Genomic DNA, 25,367 nt, shown 5'->3' on the forward strand with positions numbered 1-25,367 from the left:
GGTTATATACAGGGGTACCGGTACAGAGTCAATGTGGAGGTTATATACAGGGGGTACCGGTACAGAGTCAATGTGGAGGTTATATACAGGGGGTACCGGTACAGAGTCAATGTGGAGGTTATATACAGGGGGTACCGGTACAGAGTCAATGTGGAGGTTATATACAGGGGGTACCGGTACAGAGTCAATGTGAAGGTTATATACAGGGGGTACCGGTACAGAGTCAATGTGGAGGTTATATACAGGGGTACGGTACAGAGTCAATGTGGAGGTTATATACAGGGGGTACCGGTACAGAGTCAATGTGGAGGTTATATACAGGGGGTACCGGTACAGAGTCAATGTGGGGGAGTAAAGGTTAGTCGAGGTAATTGAGGTAATATGTACATGTTGGTAGAGGTAAAGTGACTATGCACAGATAATAAACAGAGTAGCAGCAGCGTAAAAGAGGAGGGGGGGACAATGCAAATAGTCTGGGTAGACATTTGATTAGCTGTTCAGGAGTCTTATGGCTTGGGGGTAGAAGCTGTTAAGAAGCCCTTTGGACAGACTCTGCGCCAATGAGTGTAATTTGCTCAATATTTGGATTGATAAATAAAGTTGACATAATTAGAAAGAAGATTCTTCTCTTTTCTACTGTAGGTCTGTAATTCAACATTCCTTTATTCTGTTGTTGCTAGGGATATATTTTTATACAAATATTTTTGCGGACCCCCTGCAAGTCCCCTCAGTGGACTCTTAGGGGGGAGGCAGACCCCAGGTCGAATACCCCTACCTTAAAAACATCAGCCACCTGCTGTAGCAGTCATACAATTGGAATGGGTAGAATGGTAGACATTGACATTCCCATTGAAAGCAAGGTCCCTACTGTAACACCAGGGTATGTGGCATGGCAGACATTGACATTCCCATTGAAAGCAAGGTCCCTACTGTAACACCAGGGTATGTGGCATGGCAGACATTGGGGAGGTTGTTCAGAATGTGGATGACTTGTGTTCTAAAAGGTCGAATTGCTCTGTTATATCGGTGGATCCATGTAAATCTTCCAGAATTTCGAACCTGTTTGATTCGTTTTTCTACCCATTCCATTGCTATGGTACTAGCCGTTCAAGCCAACCCACAATGCAGTGCACAGGTTCAAGATTCAAAAAGGGGGGAAGACTCACGTAGCGTACCTTCAGCTTCACCTGGATCTCCCGGGCCTTCCGTCGCGCTAGCACCTGGATGTGACTGGACACCTGGAGGAGAGAGAGAGGGATAGAGAAAAAGAGAGAGATGAGATCTGATCAGGTCTATGGCAGATGTGCTGTACAGGGTTCGGCCAACTATCCTCCATGTTGGCACCAAATGTACAACAAACACTAATATTCCTTTTCTCATTCTATGATGTCATTGTCTTGAGACTTTTGGTAGCAATATGTCACTTATTAAGAACGCCAAACTGAATTGTTCATGGCCCTGGCCACTGCTAGACCAGCAGGTGTCCCCCTTCCCCTCTCACTCTACCCTTCCTCAACTCATTGTCAACTCCAACCCCTCTCCCCCTTTCCCCCCCATCACATCTTCACATAAAGGGACACAGATGGACCCCTTTCCCTCTCTCTCTATATAATGCAACATCAGTCAGTGCCAATATGTCAGTCAGTCCCTCCATATCAAATCAAGAGCTTGGAACAATAAGGTTCTCTGCATTTTTGTCAAAATGTTATTGACATAGCCTTGTTCAGTTCAATGTTCTTTGCCTATATAGTACTCTAACTACTAATGAGGGTTTGGAACTTTAAAGCCAATTATCTCAGAATCATCTTTTGCAGATAAAACCTTATAGTCTCAATCTCTCGAAATCCCATGTCCCAGATAGGGTCCAAATCTCTGCCCCATCCAGCCCTCTACAGTGTCCTCTCTGCCGTAAAGATCCTGTATTCCTCTGCTTCTTGCTCTCCTAATGAGGCTGGGCCACGTGCTAGGTGAAGTGGTGAAGAACACACAGTCGTCTGATCCTATAGCATCTGTGCATTGGGCCCCGGCCCTCTAAATCACTCAAGAGAGGCCCATTTCAGCATGTGAACAGGGTTGGGGCTCGGGAATGTGTCGGAGTGACAGCAGCATCATTTCCTGCTGTCATGGCTTTCCCCTAGCCCTCTCTGGGTTTTTTCCAGCTCCTGATTGGAGACAGCGTGGAGTGAGTGGGTTGTTTAAGGGGTGCACATGGTTTGGGAGAAAGGGCAGGAAACATATAGGGGAAAAGTGGAGTGGTGTTACGAAACCCACCTGCTTTCTTGTCCGCGTCTTCCCTGTGCGTAGCTTGATGTACCGTGCTATCAGCTCGTTTCGTCCTGAAAGAGCCAGCACATTGACATTAAAAACATTATTTGCATTAAGAAAATGTAAAGTTATTCAATATATAATGAGATATTTGTGGATTTGTTTACATGCAAAGTTTGATTTAGTTTATTAGTTCATAGTGATATGTCCAACAGTGTAAATCCTTGTTGAATGTATGTAAATGCAACAGGCTTGGCATGGTGTCAGTTGGAGGATAGGTCAGCTAGGGGATGATGAGGTACTGCTAACTTATCATCAGCATGCTGGACGTGGTTGGCTAGGAAAATCAGCTGCAGAGGTGGGAGGGGTGTCTGAGTCTGTGCTAATGTGTCCTGTATGTGTTTGTATTGGTGTAAGTGTGTGTGTATGTAGATGTGTTATCAGTAAAAGTGTGTATTTGTGTAAACGCAAGTGTGTGGGTGTGTATGTGCAAGTACGTACATGTGTGTGCAACCGCACTTGTGTGTGTGTGCTTGCCCTGATCTGTGTACCCTGTGGGGCTGGTGCTGCTGAAAGACAGGTCACATTGGCTGAGCAGGTGAAGGGGTATAGCAGCCATGCGATCCCAGGCCGGGCTCAGAGGAGACACCACAGCCACAGAGAGTGACGAAGGAGGCCTGGCCTGGAGAGGCCGCTCGGCAGCTGGTCTGCGTGTGTCAATGTTTATAGAATACGCCTGCAGTAAATCTTAGGCTTGTTCCTCCATCAAGGCTTTGGTTACAGGGCAAAGGACTTGTTTCAATGGTCATGTGGCCTCTCACCTCTTTCCCTGGCCCTGTACACACATGCGCACACACATACAGTACCAGTCAAAAGTTTGGACACACCTTCTCATTCAAGGGTTTTTCTTTATTTTTATTATTTTCTACATTGTAGAATAATACTCAAGACATCAAAACTATGAAATAACACATATGGAATCATGTAGTAATCAAAAAAGTGTTAAACTAAAATATATTTTAGATTCTTCAAAGTAGCCACCCTTTGCCTTGATGACAGCTTTGCACACTCTTGGCATTCTCTCAACCAGCTTGAGATAGTTTGGGATGAGTTGGACCGCAAAGTGAAGGAAAAGCAGTAAACAAGTGCTCAGCATATGTGGGAACTCCGTCAAGACTGTTGAAAAAGCATTCCAGGTGAACCTGGTTGAGAGAATGCCAAGAGTGTGCAAAGCTGTCATCAAGGCAAAGTGTGTCTACTTTGAAGAATCTAAAATATACTTGAACACTTTTTTGGTTACTACATTATTCCATATGTTATGTTATAGTTTTGATGTCTTCACCATTATTGTACAATGTAGAAAATAGTACAAACAAAGAAAAACCCTTGAATGAGTAGGTGTCCAAACTTTTGACTGGTACTATATGCACACACACACACACACACACACACACACACACACACACACAGCGTGCCTCCCAGCTGTAGAAGAGTCGAGTTTGCACCACCTCTTAAACACTGTAATTTTTCCCTGTCACACCACATCTCCATGTGAATTAACACAGAGATCAGTCACGCAACGCAATGTGGAACAACCAGCATAATATTTTCCTCACATAGTGATGCTTGGGTCAGAAAACCCTACCCCGTCTGACCAATCAGAATGCCCAGTTACGTCTAGGAAGAAGCCCAGAAACACTGGTAGGCAATACAAGTGATAAGATTCAGCTTGAACTCCAAAGGGTACCCTATTACCAGAGCCCTGGTGAAAAGTAATGCACTATATAGGGAATAGAGTGCCATTTGGGAAGCAACCTCTGAATGGAATGCAAAACATAGTTTCTCCAGCTCTCTTCTGAGCCTCGCTGCTGGGGATAAGGTTCTAGCGGACGGTGTTTGTTCCGACATACAGTAACTTTCCACTAATCAATCCCTAACAGTGTTAAAGTTTAATAGGGGACTAGTCCACTGCAGGCAAATTTATGACTTATGAAAGTGGCAGCTGTTAGCATTAGAGGCCATTGCGGTGAATTTGGCGGTGATGGTTTTCTGTGAAGTGGCGACATGTTCACAAAATAGTTTAAATTAAGGAGGGCGATTGTAACCTCTTTATGCACACAAACACACACACACACAGGGCTCCCTTTGCGTCATGCTTTTATGGACTTAAACCTTTCTCTCAGTCTCCTTATGTCTCCACACACAGCCCAGTCACGGCACTCATTCACTCTGAATCCTATTTTCATTTCCGGGCTGGAACTGCTCAAGCGTTGAGTGTTTATCAGAAGGTGCACTCGCTCGCCAATTGTTTGAGCACCTCAATGCATATTTCTTTAATCCCTTTGGATTAAAAAAAGTGTTCCACATTTCTTGTGCACTTTGCAGTTGCTGACTGAAAACAGGCAAATACTTTTTGCGAGGTCACTGTGAAGACTTGGCAAGGTCTCTGTGAAGACTTGGCGAGGTCTCTGTGAAGACTTGGCGAGGTCTCTGTGAAGACTTGGCGAGGTCTCTGTGAAGACTTGGCGAGGTCTCTGTGAAGACTTGGCGAGGTCACTGTGAAGATTTGGCGAGATCACTTATGAAGACTTGGCGAGATCACTTATGAAGACTTCGGGAGGTCTCTGTGAAGACTTGGTGGAGGTCTCTGGGGTGACTTGGGGAGGTCTCTGTGAAGACTTGGTGGAGGTCTCTGGGGTGACTTGGAGAGGTCTCTGGGGTGACTTGGGGAGGTCTCTGTGAAGACTTGGTGGAGGTCTCTGGGGTGACTTGGAGAGGTCTCTGGGGTGACTTGGGGAGGTCTCTGGGGTGACTTGGGGAGGTCTCTGGGGTGACTTGGGGAGGTCTCTGGGGTGACTTGGGGAGGTCTCTGGGGTGACTTGGGGAGGTCTCTGGAGTGACTTGGGGAGGTCTCTGGGGTGACTTGGGGAGGTCTCTGGGGTGACTTGAGTGGAATCCAGATTTTTGGCATTGTGCTTATAAAATAATTTGAGCCAAGATTTGGCATTATGTTCACATACTGTCACACAAAGTCTCTACACACATGACATCCTCCCAGTCCACTCAGCCCATTCAAAATTAGCATCCTGTATTTGTTACCATTAAACCTAGTCATTAATGAGCTGTTAAAGAGGCTGGTGTTCATGTGTTTACAATGCAAAGTATTTGGACCCCTTGACTTTTTCCATATTTTGTTACGTTACAGGCTTATTTTAAAATTGATTCGTTTTTTTCTCCTAATCAATCTACACACAATACCCGATAATGACAAAGCAAAAACAGGTTTTTAGACATTTTTGCAAATGTATTAGAAATACAAAACTGAAATATCAAATTTACATAAGTATTCAGACCCTTTACTCAGTACTTTGCTGAAGTACCTCTGGCAGTGATTACAGCCTTGAGTCTTCTTGGGTATGACGCTACAAGCATGGCACACCTGTATTTGGGAAATTTCTCCCATTATTTTCTGCAGATCCTCTCAAGCTCTGTCAGGTTGGATGGGGAGCGTCGCTTCACAGCTATTTTCAGGTCTCTCCAGAGATGATTGATCGGGTTTAAGTCTGGGCTCTGGCTTGGACACTCAAGGACATTCAGAGACTTGTCCCGGAGCTTCTTGTGTATTATCTTGGCTATGTGCTTAGGGCCATTGTCTTGTTGGAAGGTGAACCTTAGAAGCTTAGACTGGGGCTGAGTGCTCTGGAGCAGGTTTTCATCAAAGATCTCTCTGTACTTTGCTCCGTTCATATTTACCCCCGATCCTGACTAGTCTCCCAGTCCCTGATGCTGAAAAACTTCCCCATAGCATGATGCTGCCACCACCATGCTTCACCGTAGGGATGGTGCCAGGTTTCCTCCAGATGTGATGCTTGGCAATCAGGCCAAAGAGTTCAAGCTTGGTTTCATCAGACCAGAGAATCTTGATTCTCATGGTTTGAGAGTCCTCTGGGTGCCTTTTGGCAAACTCCAAATGGGCTGTCATGTGTCTTTTACTGAGTAGTGGCTTCCGTCGGGCCACTCTATCATAAAGGCCTGATTGGTGGAGTGCTGCAGAGATGGTTGTCCTTTTGGAAGGTTCTCCCATCTCCACAGAGGAACTCTGGAGCTCTGTCAGAGTGACCATCGGGTCACCTCCCTGACCAAGTCCATTCTCCCCCGATTGCTCAGTTCTTCCATTTAAGAATGATGGAGACCACTGTGTTCTTAGGGAATGCTGCAGAAATATTTTGGTACCCTTCCCCAGATCTGTTGTTCGACACAATCCTGTCTCTGAGATCTACAGACAATTCCTTCGACCTGATGGTTTGGTTATTGCTATGACATGCACTGTCAACTGTGGGACCTTTATATAGACAAAGTGTCTGAATACTTATGTAAATAAGGTATTTGTTTTATATTTTTTTATAAATGTGCAAAAATGTCTAAAACCCTGTTTTCGCTTTGTCATTATAGGGTATTGTGTGTAGATTTTAATTTAATTAATTTTAGAATAAGGCTGTAATGTAACAACATTTGGAAAAAGTCAAGGGGTCTGAATACTTTCCGAATGCATTATATATCAGATGTCCCTGGCACTCCCAGAAATGGACCGGTGGTATGATTTTAAAATGATCTAGACAGATCAGAGACACTGAGAAGTAGTCATTCAATAGCACAATGATGAGGTCATTATCGTGTGATCGTGTGACTGTGTCAACTGAATGGGTGGTGTCTAGACTCCAGAGGGGGCGACGGAGCAGCAGCCTGTCCTTGGCCAACTCAGTGGTTTAGGTCAGGTAGGTTAGAGACTGGGATCAGGAAACAGGATCCAGTGACCGACTCTGGGAACGCGGCTGGTCTAGAGATCATCTGGGAGCTCCAAGAAACACCCTTGGTCCCCTCACCCTCACATCCTCAGGGAAAGGTCAGAGGGGTTAGTGGTGGGTGCAGGATGTGTCACGCGTAGGTGCAGGTGCAACCCTCCCCTCCATCCCTGTCATAAATCTGCCTCCTCTCAAGGCAGGGTTCCTCTCTGTCCCCGAACGGTCAGTCCCTGCTCTCCCTGCTCTCTGTGTTCTCTCCTTCCCAGAGCATTCCTCACATACCAACACCCTGACTGCCCTGCCTGCTGCAGCACTGGGCCTGCATCTGTTCTCTCTGCTGCCTGCCCCATGGGGGCGTACTGGATTATTATGTGTGTATGTGTATTTGTACTTGTGTGTGCGCACGCAGCTACACCACTTGACCTCTGTGTACAAACACTCACACCCTCATGACGCTAGAGGACATCCACTCACACCATAGCACATAGCCATCCCAGCCTCGCTAGCCACTCCAGACTCCAGCACAGATGACAACAGAGGACCTAGCTTCTTACTCTCCATCTATTCTGAACAGTGGCGTTCCATGGGATTGACATGATTAGGCCAAACATGCCAGCCACTTTGTAACACACAAACCATCTCTGTTAGACAGAGAGCACACGTGCACACACACAGCAAGCCACTTTATGAACGCACATCTGCCAGCCGTACGGCTTCCGACAGCCTCTCTGTCTCTGGGCGATAACTAAGGTCAGATTTAGGCCGCAGGCAGGAATGTGTTGGCAGGGTGCGATTTCCCCTCGGATAGGATAGCTAGCCGAGAGATTTGGAGTGGTGGCGTGGAGACTCCTGACACAGGCCCGTCTCTGAAGCCACTGGCTAGCTCACTTCTCGCTTACTGACACTATCTGCTATGGCGTTGTCCATGCAAAGCTGTTCACTGTCAGTCCTGGAGGGCCAAAACACTTCTGGTTTTCATCCTCTTCTTCTAATAAGGGACTGATTCAGTCCTGGGACACCAGATGTGTGCAATTAACCACCAGGTAGAAACAAAAACCAGAAGCGTTTTGGCCGTCCAGGACCGGAGTTGAACAGCCCTGCTGTAAAGACCGGGATACAGGATGTGAACATTGCGTTTCAAATGTGAAATCACTGTAACAGCAGCAGCTGACTGTTTACTCTGTTTCATTTGAATCCATACAGAACCTCTCCACCGGTTACATAATATTATAAACTGGTTGGTTCGAGCCCTGAATGGTGATTTGCTGACAGCCGTGGTATATCAGACCGTATACCACGGGTATGACAAAACATTTATTTTTACTAATTACGTTGGTAACCAGTTTATAATAGCAATAAGGCATATGGGGGTTTGTGAAATATGGCCAAAATACTACGGCTTAGGGCTGTGTCCAGGCACTCCACATTTAAACTCAGTTTTTCACAATTACTGACATAAATTCCATGTCTTAGGTCAGTTAGGATCACCACTTTATTTTAAGAATGTGAAATGTCAGAATAATAGTAGAGAGTGATTAATTTCAGCTTTTATTTCTTTCATCACATTCCCTGCGGGTCAGAAGTTTACATACACTCAATTAGTATTTGGTAGCATTGCCTTTAAATTGTTTAACTTGGGTCAAGCTTTTCGGGTAGCCTTCCACAAGCTTCCACAATAAGTTGGGAACATTTTGGCCCATTCCTCCTGACAGAGCTGGTGTAACTGAGTCAGGTTTGTAGGCCTCCACGATTTTTCAGTTCTGCCCACAGATTTTCGATAGGATTGAGGTCAGGGCTTTGTGATGGCCACTCCAATACCTTGACTTTGTTGTCCTTAAGCCATTTTGCCACAACTTTGGAAGTATGCTTGGGGTCCTTGTCCATTTGGAAGACCATTTGCCATGAAGCTTTAACTTCTTGACTGATGTTTTGAGATTTTGCTTCAATATATCTACATAATTGTCCTGCCTCATGAAGCCATCTATTTTGTGAAGTGCACCAGTCCCTCCTGCAGCAAAGCACCACCACAACATGATGCTGCCACCCCCGTGCTTCACAGTTGGGATGGTGTTCTTTGGCTTGCAAGTGTACCCCTTTTTCCTCCAAACATAACAATGGCCATTATGGCCAAGCAGTTCTATTTTTGTTTTATCAGACCAGAGGACATTTCTCCAAAAAGTACAATCTTTGTCCCCATGTGCAGTTGCAAACCGTAGTCTGGCTTTTATGGCGGTTTTGGAGCAGTGGCTTCTTCCTTGCTGAGAGGCCTTTCAGGTTATTGCAATATAGGACTCGTTTTACTGTGGATATGGATACTTTTATACCCGTTTCCTCCAGCATTTTCACAGGGTCCTTTGCTGTTGTTCTGGGATTGATTTGCACTTTTCACACCAAAGTACATTCATCTCTAGGAGACAGAACGCATCTCTTTCCTGAGCAGTATGATGGCTGCTTGGTCCCATGGTGTTTATACTTGCGGACTATTGTTTTGTACAGATGAACGTGGCACCTTCAGGCGTTTGGAAATTGCTCCCAAGGATGAACCAGACTTGTGGAGGTCTCCAATTATTTTCTGAGGTCTTGGCTGATTTCTTTTGATTTTCCCATGGTGTCAATCAAAGAGGCACTGAGTTTGAAGGTAGGCCTTGAAATACATCCACAGGAACATCTCCAATTGACTCAAATGATGTCAATTAGCCTATCAGAAGCTTCTAAAGCCATGACATAATTTTCTGGAATTTTCCAAGCTGTTTAAAGGCACAGTCAACTTAGTGTATGTAAACTTCTGACCCACTGAAATTCTGATACAGTGAATTATAAGTGAAATAGTCTGTCTGTAAACAATTGTTGGAAAAATGACTTGTGTCATGCACAAAGCAGATGTCCAAACCGACTTGCCAAAACTGTAGTTTGTTAACAAGAAATTTGTGGAGTGGTTGAAAAACAAGTTTTAATGACTCCAACCTTAGTGTATGTAAACTTCCAACTTCAACTGTATCTATCCAGTCATGTCAGATCTTGGGATACATAATGAGAGAGAGCATTCGATCAGTGCCTTAGACAGAGGTGAGATGCATGTCAGAGCCAAGCAGACAGCCATGTCTGAATTCTGGAGGCACCTTAGTGGACATGCAGTGATGATTCCTCAAAGTCCCAGGGAGGATCCAATCGCATGTGAGAGTGAAGGTCAAGACAGGGGCTAGGGCTACAGAGCCGAGGTCAGGTTCAGACTCAGGAACTCCCCCATGTGAGGGCTCAGGTGTCGCCACTACCCACTCACTACCCAGCAAACCCCTGACCTGGCCATGCCTTCAAGTACTCTCTCTGGAGACAGCAAACAGTGACCCCACTGCAGTAGTACTCAATAATGATATGGTGACCGTACTGAGAACTCTGTCCTGTCTCAGCTGCAATTACAAAAGAAACATGACACAGGAGCACTTTATCAAAAGGCTACTAGCTACACACAGCCTTCTGTCAGTGAATCTCTCACTTGACTGGAAAGGTTGGGACCTGGGTGAGGAGGATAATTATTTATTTCCATTGGGCCTTTCCTTTACATCATACACTGTTATTAATGAGGGTTGACAGAAAAAACTGCTGCTCTCTGTTTGCAGGGCACGTTGGCGTCTACACAAGAGAAACAAACATGTCAAGATGTTTGTCGGCAATAAAACCCTTGCAATGAAGGCCAGAGAAAACAGATGTTCACTATAGGAGGTATAGCGGGAGAGCAGGTGTGAAAGAACATGATGACTGAATAAAATATTATATTATATTATTATAAATAAAATATTATAGTTATTTTTGCATAAGGCATAAGACTATTGCCTTTTTCTGATTATGTAAATAATAAAAGTGATTACAAGAAGAGTTATGAGTGATTATCCAATGGGTGGGTCTAATCCTGAATGCTGATTGGTTAAAACCGAGCTTCTCGGGTATTATCACTTAATTATTCAATCACTGTAAATAAACAACCAACATTTCCACTATCAAATTTGTTATTTTCATATACGGCCTATATGGGTATCCTATAACTTGGGGCAAAGCACTTATCCAACTGTCCATCCCTCCTCCCCTATAACACACATCATTTGTCATCCCAGCTCTGAAAAGCCTCTCTACTCGGTGGATCCCTGCTACTTTACACGCCGGATGTTAGTCGGATGGGGCAAAGCACAACCGGGACCCGTGGAAGCCAGGAAATGTTTTCATTGGCACTGCAGGTCGAATGACTGCCACACAAAAACCTCCACAATATCCGTGACACTGTCTTAATAAGCAAGCTAATAACTGCAGTGAGTAATAAGCATGACGGCCAGACTATTGTGAGAAAAATGCCATGAATGCATGAGGAAATATGAGACAAAAACATTCCTCCCGATATAAGAAATTACAATTGGATGAAGAGGATCTACACGCATACTACACAATTAACGGTTCCCCATCTCAATGTGGCATTGTTGCCTCTGGAATGGCACTTGTTCAGTCTTATAGACAGGAAATGCAATACAGTGCATTCAGGAAAAGTATTCAGACCACTTGACTTTTTCCACATTTTGTTATATTAGACTTATTCTAAAATAGATTGATTAGGGTGGAAAAAACTATTTAATCTACACACCATATCCCATAATAACTAAGCAAAAACAGATTGTTAGACATTCAGATCCTTTACTCAGTACTTTGTTGAAGCAGCTTTGGTAGCGATTGCAGCCTCGAGTCTTCTCCCATTCTTCTCTGTAGATCCTCTCAAGCTCTCTCATGTTGGATGGGAAGTGTGTGCAAAGCTGTCATCAAGGCAAAGGGTTGATATTCAAGAATCTCAAATATAAAATATATTTTGATTTGTTTAACACTTTTTTGGTTACTACATGATTCCATATGTGTTATTTGATGTCTTCACTATTATTCTACAATGTAGAAAATAGTCCAAATAAAGAAAAACCCTTGAATGAGCCGGTGTTCTAACACCTTTGACTGGTAGTGTATTTCCATAGGTTTTCCTCTCACTTCATGTAATGATATACTTCAATTTTAAAAGCTCAACCTGAGAATGAAATTAACATAGCTTTAGGTTGAAATGAGTTGAGTTGTAGCAATGTGTCGAAAGGTCTGTCAATGACCCTGACAGGGCTGATTAAACATGGTGGGGGGTCAGTGTGGGGGGTGGGCTTAGCTGTTTAGGGGCTGATGGGGTGCGGGTTGGCAGCGGGTTCAGTCTTGTCTCTTTTCTCATGTAGTAAATTTTATCTGGCCGTGAGGCTGTGGTGAACTTGGGGAGCAGTTGGAGGTTAGCTGAAAGGCAGACAGACCCGCTGAGAGACTGACGGACTGACGTACAGATGGGGGGGGGGGGGGCAGAGTGCATGATAAATCCCAGAAATAGCAGCGAACAGAGGAGGGAAGCATAAAGACACACACACACACACACACACACGAAACAGGTGCAGAATGTCCCGGAGCCGCACAAGACACCGCCACTGCCTTGGTGTTTATTTGTTTCCCTCCCCTCACTCCAAGCACTCAAAGGGTAAACGTCTATTCTGGTATAGGGTTACAGCGGAGCTGCCTTGAACCCCGGTTCCAAGCGCATGCCATTCCTTACGGCCCATCGTGCTCCCTGGCACGCATCACCCGCCCCTGACCCCCGTGGGGAGGAAGGGGCACCTCAGCGCGCCCCCCCAGCTCTCACCACCCTCCCTCCCTCCCCAGCCTCTCTTCCCCTAAAACAGAATGTGACACCTGCCCCCTCTCCTCCGTCCCATTATTGCAGGCTTTATAAGGGGTTAGAGTTGATCAGGGGCCGGCTGTGAACTCGCCGGGCCCAGATAGCCATTAGCCACATGCTAGGCTAAAGGAGCTCGCTCAGAGAGGGGAGATGACAGACCTCCTCTGAAAAGCACACAACCACCTGCTCCGTTTGGACCCAACGCTTTTCCACCACCAGCAGACAAGCTATCGTTATCGCAAGCCATCTGTTAGCAGATGTCTACCAGCAAGACCTAGTGTGTCCTATCAAATCAAAGTTTATTGGTTGCGTACACAGATTTTTTTTATTTAACCTTTATTTAACTAGGCAAGTCAGTTAAGAACAAATTCTTATTTACAATGACACTCTACCAAGAGGCAAAAGGCCTCCTGTGGGGACGGGGCTGGGATTAAAAATAAAAATGTAGGACAAAACACACATCACAACAAGAGAGACACCACAACACTACAAAAAGAGAGACCTAAGACAACAACACAGCATGGCAGCAACACATGACAGCATACAACCTGGTAGCAGCACAAAATTGGTATAAACATTGTTAGGCACAGATAACAGCACAAAGGGCAAAAAGGTAGAGACAACAATACATCACGCAAAGCAGCCACAACTGTCAGTAAGAGTGACCATGATTGAGTCTTTGAATGTAAAGATGGAGATAAAACTATCCAGTTTGGGGCCTCCCGAGTGGTGCAGCGGTCTAAGGCACTGCATCGCAGTGTAAGAAGCGTTACTATGGGCTGTGTCACAACCAGCCATGGCCGGGAGTTGGGCGGGTTATGTTTCGGAGGACACATTACTCCACCTTAGCCTCTCCCAAGTCAGCGATTAGCAAGATCAAAAAGAGGTTAAAAATACTAAATAAATAAACTGTCCAGTTTGAGTGTTTGTTGCAGCTCCTTCCAGTCGCTAGCTGCAGCGAAAAGAGGAGCGACCCAGGGATGTGTGTGCTTTGGGGACCTTCACCAGAATGTGACTGGCAGGACAGGTGTTGTATGTGGAGGATGAGGGCTGCAGTAGGGTCATCTCAGATAGGGGGGAGTGAGGCCTAAGATGGTTTTATAAATTAGCATCAACCAGTGGGTCTTGTGCCGGGTAAACAGAGATGACCAGTTTACAGAGGAGTATAGAGTGCAGTGACGTGTCCTATAAGGGGCATTGGTGGCAAATCTGATGGCCGAATGGAAAGAACATCCAGCCGCATGAGAGCACCCTTACCTGCTGATCTATAAATTACATCTTCTAGCATGGGTAGGATGCTCATCTGAATCAGGGTTAGTTTGGCAGCTGGGGTGAAAGAGGAGCGATTATGATAGAGGAAACCAAGTCTAGATTTAACTTCAACCTGCAGCTTTGAAAATGTGCTGAGACAAGGACAGTGTACCATCTAGCCATACTCCCAAGTACTTGTATGAGGTGACTACCTTAAAGATCTAAACTCTCAGATATATTAATCACACCAGTGGGGAGAGGGGCATTTTACAGATGTTATCCCATATGTAAGAAATATCAGAACAAGCAATGTCAGACTCCAAAATATGGAAAAAGTCAAGGGGCCTTTTTACAAATGTATAAAAAATTTAAAAAAACTGAAAAGGTACACATTTACATAAGTAGTCAGACCCTTTACTCAGTACTTTGTTGAAGCACCTTTGGCAGTGATTACAGCATCAAGTTTTCTTGGGTATGACGTGACAAGTATTTGGGGAGTTCCTCCCTTTCTTCTCAGCAGATCCTCTCAAGCTCTGTCAGGTTGGATGGGGAGCGTCGCTGCACAGCTATTTTCAGGTCTCTCCAGAAGTGTTCAATCGGGTTCAAGTCCGGGCTCTGGCTGGGCCACTCAAGGACATTCAGACACTTGACCCAAATCCACTCCTGTGTTGTAATGGCTGTGTGCTTAAGGTCGTTATCCTGTTGGAAGGTGAACCTTTTCCTGAGTGATCTGGAGCAGGTTTTCATCAAGGATCTCTCTGTACTTCGCTCTGTTCATCTTTGCCTCGATCCTGACTAGCCTCCCAATTCCTGACGCTGAAAGATATCCCCAAAGCATGATGCTACCACCCCCATGCTTCACCGTAGGGATGGTGCCAGGTTTCCTCCAGACGTGACGCTTGGCATTCAGGATACATTTAAGACATTTAAGTCATTTAGCAGACGCTCTTATCCAGAGCGACTTACAAATTGGTGCTTTCACCTTATGACATCCAGTGGAACAGCCACTTTACAATAGTGCATCTAGGTCTTTTAAGGGGGGGAGGGGGAGAAGGATTACTTTATCCTATCCTAGGTATTCCTTAAAGAGGTGGGGTTTCAGGTGTCTCCGGAAGGTGGTGATTGACTCCGCTGTCCTGGCGTCGTGAGGGAGTTTGTTCCACCATTGAGGGGCCAGAGCAGCGAACAGTTTTGACTGGGCTGAGCGGGAACTGTACTTCCTCAGTGGTATGGAGGCGAGCAGGCCAGAGGTGGATGAACGCAGTGCCCTTGTTTGGGTGTAGGGCCTGATCAGAGCCTGGAGGTAGTGAGGTGCCGTTCCCCTCACAGCTCCGTAGGCAAGCACCATGGTCTTGTAGCGGATGCGAGCTTCAACTGGAAGCCAGTGGAGAGAGCGGAGGAGCGGGGTGACGTGAGAGAACTTGGGAAGGTTGAACACCAGACGGGCTGCGGCGTTCTGGATGAGTTGTAGGGGTTTAATGGCACAGGCAGGGAGCCCAGCCAACAGCGAGTTGCAGTAATCCAGACGGGAGATGACAAGTGCCTGGATTAGGACCTGCGCCGCTTCCTGTGTGAGGCAGGGTCGTACTCTGCGGATGTTGTAGAGCATGAACCTACAGGAACGGGCCACCGCCTTGATGTTATTTGAGAACGACAGGGTGTTGTCCAGGATCACGCCAAGGTTCTTAGCGCTCTGGGACGAGGACACAATGGAGTTGTCAACCGTGATGGCGAGATCATGGAACGGGCAGTCCTTCCCCGGGAGGAAGAGCAGCTCCGTCTTGCCGAGGTTCAGCTTGAGGTGATGATCCGTCATCCACACTGATATGTCTGCCAGACATGCAGAGATGCGATTCGCCACCTGCAGAGAGTTCAATCTTGGTTTCATCAGACCAGAGAATCTTGTTTCTCATGGTCTGAGAGTCTTGAGGTGCCTTTTGGCAAACTCCAACAGGGCTGTCATGTGCCTTTTACTGAGGAGTGGCTTCTGCCTGGCCACTCTACCATAAAGGCCTGATTGGTGGAGTGCTGCAGAGATGGTTGTCCTTCTGGAAGGTTCTCCCATCTCCACAGAGGAGCTCTGTCAGAGTGACCATTGGGTTCTTGGTATTATGGGGTATTGTGTGTAGATTGCTAAGGAATTTGTTTTGATTTAATCCATTTTAGAATAATGCTGTTACGAAACAAAATGTAGAAAAAGTCAAGGGGTCTGAATACTTTCCAAAGGTACTGTGTATATATGTATATATATATATATATATATATATATATAGCCTGCTGTCCTGTACCTTTGCCCCACTACTCTGGATTACCGACCTCTGCCTGACCTGACCCTGAGCCTGCCTGCCATCCTGTACCTTTGCCCCACTACTCTGGATTATTGACCCCTGCCTGCCTTGACCTGTCGTCTGCCTGCCATCCTGTACCTTAGCCCCACTACTCTGGATTACCAACCTCTGCCTGACCTGACCCTGAGCCTGCCTGCCATCCTGTACCTTTGCCCCACTACTCTGGATTACCGACCTCTGCCTGACCTGACCCTGAGCCTGCCTGCCATCCTGTACCTTAGCCCCACTACTCTGGATTACCGACCTCTGCCTGACCTGACCCTGAGCCTGCCTGCCATCCTGTACCTTTGCCCCACTACTCTGGATTACCGACCTCTGCCTGACCTGACCCTGAGCCTGCCTGCCATCCTGTACCTTTGCCCCACTACTCTGGATTACCAACCTCTGCCTGACCTGACCCTGCCTGCCATCCTGTACCTTTGCCCCACTACTCTGGATTATTGACCCCTGCCTGCCTTGACCTGTCGTCTGCCTGCCATCCTGTACCTTTGCCCCACTACTCTGGATTATTGACCCCTGCCTGCCTTGACCTGTCGTCTGCCTGCCATCCTGTACCTTTGCCCCACTACTCTGGATTACCAACCTCTGCCTGACCTGACCCTGAGCCTGCCTGCCATCCTGTACCTTAGCCCCACTACTCTGGATTACCAACCTCTGCCTGACCTGACCCTGAGCCTGCCTGCCATCCTGTACCTTAGCCCCACTACTCTGGATTACCAACCTCTGCCTGACCTGACCCTGAGCCTGCCTGCCATCCTGTACCTTAGCCCCACTACTCTGGATTACCGACCTCTGCCTGACCTGACCCTGAGCCTGCCTGCCATCCTGTACCTTAGCCCCACTACTCTGGATTACCGACCTCTGCCTGACCTGACCCTGAGCCTGCCTGCCATCCTGTACCTTAGCCCCACTACTCTGGATTACCGACCTCTGCCTGACCTGACCCTGAGCCTGCCTGCCATCCTGTACCTTTGCCCCACTACTCTGGATTACCAACCTCTGCCTGACCTGACCCTGAGCCTGCCTACCATCCTGTACCTTTGCCCCACTACTCTGGATTATTGACCCCTGCCTGCCTTGACCTGTCGTCTGCCTGCCATCCTGTACCTTAGCCCCACTACTCTGGATTACCGACCTCTGCCTGCCCTGACCCTGAGCCTGCCTGCCATCCTGTACCTTTGCCCCACTACTCTGGATTATTGACCCCTGCCTGACCTGACCCTGCCTGCCATCCTGTACCTTTGCCCCACTACTCTGGATTATTGACCCCTGCCTGCCTTGACCTGTCGTCTGCCTGCCATCCTGTACCTTAGCCCCACTACTCTGGATTACCGACCTCTGCCTGCCCTGACCCTAAGCCTGCCTGCCATCCTGTACCTTTGCCCCACTACTCTGGATTATTGACCCCTCCCTGCCTTGACCTGTCGTCTGCCTGCCCCTGTTGCTGTAATAAACAATGTTACTTCGACACAGTCTGCATTTGGGTCTTACCTGAAATGTGATAGTATGTCCGAAACACATTGCTTATCTAAATATTTTCCCTTATCATGGCATATAACTTTTTTCTTCACCTTTATTCCAAAGTGTTAATTGGACTGCAACACTTAAAAGCCAATGATGTAACATAGGTATGAAGGCCAACAAGGAATGAAGTAATGTATGTCTGACATAAATGTATGACTGATAATGAGATATGGCAAAACAGGGTAAACAACATGTCCTCGCCATAGTTATGTAATCGAATAGAGCGGTAGGTAACCTAGCGGTTAAGAGTGTTGGGCCAGTAATCAAAAGGTCGCTGGTTCGAATCAAGGCACTTAACCCTAATTACTCCTGTAAGTCGCTCTGGATAAAAGAGTCTGCTAAATTACAAAAATGTCCATGAATATTAGTATAGTACAGAAATGGCTGAGGGAGAGAGGGAAGGTGAGCGCATTATGTCAAGTATCAATCAGAACGTGAGTAGCAGCACGGAGGCGTGTGACATCCATGGTGCCATTACACGCTACTCAGCCACGTGGACAGAGGGGAGGGACAGCTAGGCAGAAACTCAGCATGGTGTGTGTACCAGAGTGCTGTGAGTGGTGGTGGTAGTGAGAGGGTGTGTGGAACTATGTGTGTACTCTAGGATACTGCCATGTATCACTCACAACGCATAAGAACTATGTGTGTGTGTGTGTGTGTGTGTGTGTGTGTGTGCAACTGTGTGTGTGCAACTGTTTGTGTGCAACTGTGTGTGAAGTAAATGTGTGTATACGTATGAAGGCCTTATTTGTGAGGGAAAGTGGTCAGTGCAGATACAATTGGCATATCTTCAATTTCAAGGGACATGGGTCCATGAGAGTGTATGTACATGAACGTTTGAGGGGACAGCATATAGTCAGTCATCATATAAAGCCAGGGAATAGATGGGAAAAGGGTAGGGCATACCATACATCTTTCCCTCGTCGGAGAGGATAATCTTCCTGCGTCCGCAGGGCGGGTAGATGGACAGGGCCTCATGGAAGCTCTGTTCGATGTCAGGGCTCCACACGCCCTCCGCATCGTTCTCCAGAGCCTTGTCCAGAGGCTCGTTCTGCTCCTCACTGCTGCCCCCAGGGGAGGCGGCCGGCACCCACTCCGCAGACGTGGTGGGGGCAGGGGGGGACCACAGGACAGGGCTGGGGTTGGGGGGGTAGACCCAGGAGGGGGAAGGGGGTTGGGGTGGGGTGTAGATGGTGTCTTCCAGGGGCCAATGACAGAACAAGACAGGGGAGAGTGATCCTGAGAAAGCAAAATACATAACATTTAGGTCAGGTGAGGTTGAGTCAAGGAGTGCTGGCTAGAAGAATGTTAGGCCAAGAACAAGAGCATAGGAAGGCAATACCCATCGGAAACAGTGAATGACCATATGATATGCTTTAAAGGATAACAAGGATTGCTTTCAAATATTGATTATGCTGCTAAGTATTTGATACTTTGAATTGTCTTGGTATCCATAGTTATGTACTGTCTGCGACTATGTATGATAAGCTATTCCCATGCTAAAAACTTGCCAGATCTCCCTCAAACCATACGTTCAAACATCAAGAAACGTCCTGGTAAAATTAAGATGAAACAAAAACCACAACAGAATTCTGGTCATTTGATGTCAGCCCAAGGAGGTCGAACTATCTAGGAAAGCGATAGCTATGTCAGCTGAGTGTGGTCATATGAAGAGCGGCGTGCGCGCCAATGCTGTGAAATCTTAGATCACATCAATGGGGAGTTGCTAATACTACTTGGATAAAGCACCTCGGACCAGAAATTAGATTATGGAGCCATGAAAACAAACAGCATGGCACCTAGAGGCCAAGGAGATGGCTGAAGAGATGGCTGACGAGAGGGCCGGAGAGAGAGGGCCGAGGGAGAGGGCCAAGGGAGAGGCAGAGGAGTAACAGACTGAGAAATACATTAAACACACCGCCATTGACATTTTCAAATACTTTATCTGTGCTCGATTGAGCTTTCCTGGCTTAATGGACCAATAAAATAGTACCAAAAGTGTAAACTCTGCCCATCTGGCAGTCTACAGGCAAGCTGAAGCAAACGTGCAAGGTAGAGGTCGACCGATTAATCGGAATGGCCAATTAATTAGGGCCGATTTCAAGTTTTCATAACAATCGGAAATTGGTATTTTTGGACACCGATTTGGCCGATTTTTAAATTTTTTTTTACATTTTATTTATTTTTATTATTTTATTTAATCTTTATTTAACTAGGCAAGTCAGTTAAGAACACATTCTTATTTTCAATGACGGCCTAGGAATGGTGGGTTAACTGCCTCGTTCAGGGGCACAACGACAGATCTTTACCTTGTCAGCTCGGGGGATTCAATCTTGCAACCTTACAGTTAACTAGTCCAATGCTCTATAACCACCTGATTACATTGCACTCCATGAGGAGCCTGCCTGTTACGCGAATGCAGTAGAAGCCAAGGTAAGTTGCTAGCTAGCATTAAACTTATCTTATAAAAAACAATCAATCATAATCACTAGTTAACTACACATGGTTGATGATATTACTAGTTTATCTAGCGTGTCCTGCTTTGCATATAATCGATGCGGTGCATATCGTTGCTCCAATGTGTACCTAACCATAAACACCAATGCCTTTCTTAAAATCAATACACAGAAGTATATATTTTTAAACCTGCATATTTAGCTAAAAGAAATCCAGGTTAGCAGGCAATATTAACCAGGTGAAATTGTGTCACTTCTCTTGCATTCATTGCACGCGGAGTCAGTGTATATGCAACAGTTTGGGCCGCCTCATTTGCCAGAATTTTACGTAATTATGACATAACATTGAAGGTTGTGCAATGTAACAGCAATATTTAGACTTATGGATGCCACCCGTTAGATAAAATACGGAACGGTTCCGTAATTCACTGAAAGAATAAACGTCTTGTTTTCGAGATGATAGTTTCCAGATTCGACCATATTAATGACCTAAGGCTCATATTTCTGTGTGTTATTATGTTATAACTAAGTCTATGATTTGATAAAGCAGTCTGATAGAGCAGTCTGAGCGATGGTAGGCAGCAGCATGCTCGTAAGCATTCATTCAAACAGCACTTTCGTGCGTTTTGCCAGCAGCTCTTCGTTGTACTTCAAGCATTGCACTGTTTATGACTTCAAGCCTATCAACTCCTGAGATTAGGCTGGTGTAACCGATGTGAAATGGCTAGCTAGTTAGCGGGGTGCGCGCTAATAGCGTTTCAAACGTCACTCGCTCTGAGACTTGGAGTAGTTATTCCCCTTGCTCTGCATGGGTAACGATGCTTCGAGGGTGGCTGTTGTCGATGTGTTCCTGGTTCAAGCCCAGGTAGGAGCGAGGATAGGGATGGAAGCTATACTGTTACACTGGCAATACTAAAGTGCCTATAAGCACATCTAATAGTCAAAGGTTAATGAAATACAAATGGTATAGAGAGAAATAGTCCTATAAGTCCTATAATAACTACAACCTAAAACTTCTTACCTGGGAATATTGAAGACTCATGTTAAAAGGAACCACCAGCTTTCATATGTTCTCATGTTCTGAGCAAGGAACTGAAACGTTAGCTTTCTTACATGGCACATATTGGAATTTTACTTTCTTCTCCAACACTTTGTTTTTGCATTATTTAAACCAACATGTTTCATTATTTATTTGAGGCTAAATTTATTTTATTGATGTATTATATTAAGTTAAAATAAGTGTTCATTCAGTATTATTGTAATTGTCATTATTACAAATAAATAAATAAAAATCTGCCGATTAATCGGTATCGGCTTTTTTGGGTCCTCCAATAATCGGCATCGGCGTTGAAAAATCATAATCAGTCGACCTCTAGTTCAAAGTATGTGAAAGATTTCAAATAGTATTTGAACCCAGGTTGGGGATAGACAGAGACACTTGGTCAGACACATCAAGGAGGAGGTCATATCATATCAGGGTTATTTAGGTAATTACACTTCGAAACACTCAAGGAAATTATCAGGCTAGATGTTTGAGAACTGGTCAGGACATGGGGTCAGGGAAAAACTCCTAGATCTCCAAACGTCTCATCACAAGAAATTGATAAATCTCAATCATTGTTTGTGTTCCTCCAGAGGCAATCTGGGCTGCCAATTAAGGCTATTGACAGTGTTAGTCAGTATGAATCATGATTTGCCTGGTTGTATTCAGCCCTCCTGTTCGCCACAGTGACAATATTTAGCTTAAGGCAAATGTCCTGCAATTCTACACATTTAGCCATGTGGCTGAGATAACATTTGCTGTTTTAAGTTTACACTGAAAACGTTTTTCCATTCCGATCTACTGTTTGGATAAAACAAATGCTTAGGCAGCTCCCCCATTACTTTTCTGTGCAGAAAAACCACGAGTGAGTACCGATCTCCATCCAGCCAGTCACCCTCTCTTACTCTGAGCCCCCTGACGTACCAATGGGCTTTCCATAAATGAGTTGGCCAGTTAAACATACACGTACACACACACACACACACACAAAACGAACACACACACATGACCAAGATAACTAAAATACACAAACCAAACAAACACATGAGACAATGTATCTATTCAGAGGCCATGGGGCAAACTGACCACACAGATCAACATCCATACACAAACAACAGGTAGTGACTAGAGGTTGACCGATTAATCGGAATGGCCGATTAATTAGGGCCGATTTCAAGTCGGAAATCTGTATTTTTGTTACGCGAATGCAGTAAGCCAAGGTAAGTTGCTAGCTAGCATTAAATTTATCTTATAAAAAACAATCAATCATAATCACCAGTTAACTACACATGGTTGATAATATTACCAGATATTGTCTAGCGTGTCCTGCGTTGCATATAATCTGACTGAGCATACAAGCATACAAGTATTCGACTGAGCGGTGGTAGGCAGAAGCAGGCGAGTAAACATTCATTCAAACAGCACTTTCGTGCGTTTTGCCAGCAGCTCTTCGTTGTGCGTCAAGCATTGCGCTGTTTATGACTTCAAGCCTATCAACTCCTGAGATTAGGCTCGTGTAACCGAAGTGAAATGGCAAGCTAGTTAGCGCTCGCTAATTGTCGTTTTGTTGCTGTTTCTCCCTCCCTCTCTCAATTTTTGCTCTTTGTTTTTCTCTCTCTGTTTCTCTTTCCCTCTCCCCCCTCCCCTCGTTCTCTGGACTCTCCATACTGAACTATAGTTTAGTGAGTTAACAAAAGAACCCAGGAATGTACAGGCTACATGGACACTATATTAACCTAATTGAAAACCCTGAATGATGGGGATAACACTACGTTGGGGTATAGTACAAGGCAGGATCAATGAGTTAGCCAGCTAACTTTGATATACAACCAGAAATAACTGCAAATGTTATGGTTCATTAAGAAAGCTAAACTTAAATATGTGTTTATCATTGTTGAGTAAACTGGATCATTCCCATTTCAAACTTATCTTTCTAAAAAATAAAAAGTTATGTCAGAATATTTAGGCAAGTTAGCTGGCTAACTAATTGATCCTGCTTTGTAGTAGCCCTCTGGTAGAATTCCGACTATGTCTCATTACTATTGACTGACCCTAAAGAAGCACTGAACTAAAGCTCTGTCAAGCACACCATACTGAGTGTGACAGTGTTTACTCCAATCAGTTTGTTTAGGGTGGGCTTTCTGGAATAGTTATGAAACTTGTGGTAATGGAATATCTGTCTCGGCCAAACCCCTGCTAAGGCCTTGTCATAATAACACCAAGTAAAACAACTGAGTAGGGCAAACTTACACTGTAGAGCCCCTTTCGTCGCTCTGGTGGTGAACCTTAGTAACTTTTTAAATAAGGGGTCTATGGTGAAATGGTTTTTGTGGTCATTGTATCTTTGCTGTGCTTCAAGAGAGTATGTTTCAAAACTTTTCTCACAAAGTAACCTGGAGTAAAGGACAACTGTAATTAGAATGTAATAGTCCAATACTGATAAAGAAAGAGAATGTTTAGTGCAGTGAGATCTGTGGGGCATAAGCCATTAGAGTGCTGGTTAGGTTCCTAAGTCAAAGTGTCCAGCAGGGTTAATTGACCTAAGCCCCTTAAACCAGGCGGCCCCTTCCACGGCGCCCTTATCCCCTACCTCGGCCCCTCTCCCCTGGGCCTGCTCAGCGGGATAATCCCCCAGCTGGTGCTGCACTCAGGGGCCCCTCCCAGACACAGACACACACACTTTCATTATGAAAACTGAAATACACATAGGCCCACTTATTCAAACTATTGTGTGTTGCCCACTCAGTGTGCTGTAGGTTGGGAAGGTCTATGGGTTGCAGGGGGCACCAACTGATGCCCACGCCAGAGAGGGTTGGCAGGTGGAGGGGTGTATGGGGGCAGCAGAGAGGGGGAGGGGCTCCGCTGGACACAATCTCCTCTAATCGGGACCGGAATGTAAAGCTTGAAAACATACTCCCATATAATGCCGTGGCCGTTATCCCAAATGAAAACATACTCTCCTATGATGATCAGGAATCAGGCTGGCGGGGAGGGGAAACGCATCGAGAGAGAAAGGAACGTATTTGTATGGCATGTTTTCTGCTGAGAGCACATGGTCTCTGACACAGTGTCCCACTGTGCTGCCCTGTAAGGAGCAGATCAACCTTGCTCTCTGAACCCCCCCCCCCCTCCCCACACACACACACATACAGACTCATGTGCGCACAAACACACACAAACACACCAGAGGGAAAATAATTCTAGATCACCTGAACACACACACAGACACGTACAAAGCTCTCCCTCGCCCTCCATTTGGTAAATCCGACCACAACTCCATCCTCCTGATTCCTGCTTACAAGCAAAAATTAAAGCAGGAAGCACCAGTGACTTGGTCTATAAAAAAGTGGTCAGATGAAGCAGATGCTAAACTACAGGACTGTTTCGCTATCACAGACAGGGAACATGTTCCGGGATTCTTCTGATGGCATTGAGTACACCACATCAGTCATCCACAGTGACTGTATGTACATACACCAACCAAAAGCCATGGATTACAGGCAACATTCACACTGAGCTAAAGGGTAGAGCTGCCGCTTTCAAGGTGTGGGACTCTAACCTGGAAGCTTACAATAAATCATGCTATGCCCTGTGACGAACCATCAAACAGGCAAAGCGTCAATACAAGGCTAAGATTGAATCACACTACACCGGTTCCGACACTTGTCTTATGTGGCAGGGCTTGCAAACTATTACAGACTACAACGGGAAGCACAGCCACGAGCTTCCCACCTGGACAAAAGTAACACCTATGTGAGAATGCTATTCATTGACACCATAGTGCCCTCAAAGCTCATCACTAAGCTAAGGTTCCTGGGACTAAACACTTCCCTCTGCAACTGGATCCTGGACTTCCTGACGGGCCGCCCTCAGGTGGTGAGGGTAGGTAGCAACACATCTGCCACGCTGATCCTCAACACTGGAGCTCCCCAGGGGTGCATGCTC

General features: G+C 45.7%; 1 protein-coding gene across 5 annotated transcripts in view; it reads right to left on the bottom strand.

Moving 5' to 3' along the window:
* LOC115144876 (transcriptional enhancer factor TEF-3-like) overlaps positions 1 to 18,913 on the bottom strand; it is a 40,270-nt gene extending 21,357 nt beyond the window's left edge. For 3 of the 5 annotated variants that reach the window (XR_010459418.1, XM_065003048.1, XM_065003046.1), the window contains exons 1-3: positions 18,831 to 18,913; positions 2,272 to 2,336; positions 1,167 to 1,238 (exon numbers count right to left, since the gene is read on the bottom strand). Coding sequence is in view for 4 of the 5 variants with exons in the window: in XM_065003048.1 (XP_064859120.1) it covers positions 1,167 to 1,238; positions 2,272 to 2,336; positions 18,831 to 18,837 (144 nt within the window). In the remaining variant the exon portion in view is untranslated. The remainder of the gene's footprint in view (positions 1 to 1,166; positions 1,239 to 2,271; positions 2,337 to 18,830) is intronic. The other 2 variants (XM_065003049.1, XM_065003047.1) reach the window with 1 other exon arrangement.
* Positions 18,914 to 25,367: the final 6,454 nt, after the last annotated feature.

Source organism: Oncorhynchus nerka, linkage group LG17 (assembly GCF_034236695.1).
Source record: "Oncorhynchus nerka isolate Pitt River linkage group LG17, Oner_Uvic_2.0, whole genome shotgun sequence".
NCBI lineage: Eukaryota > Metazoa > Chordata > Actinopteri > Salmoniformes > Salmonidae > Oncorhynchus > Oncorhynchus nerka.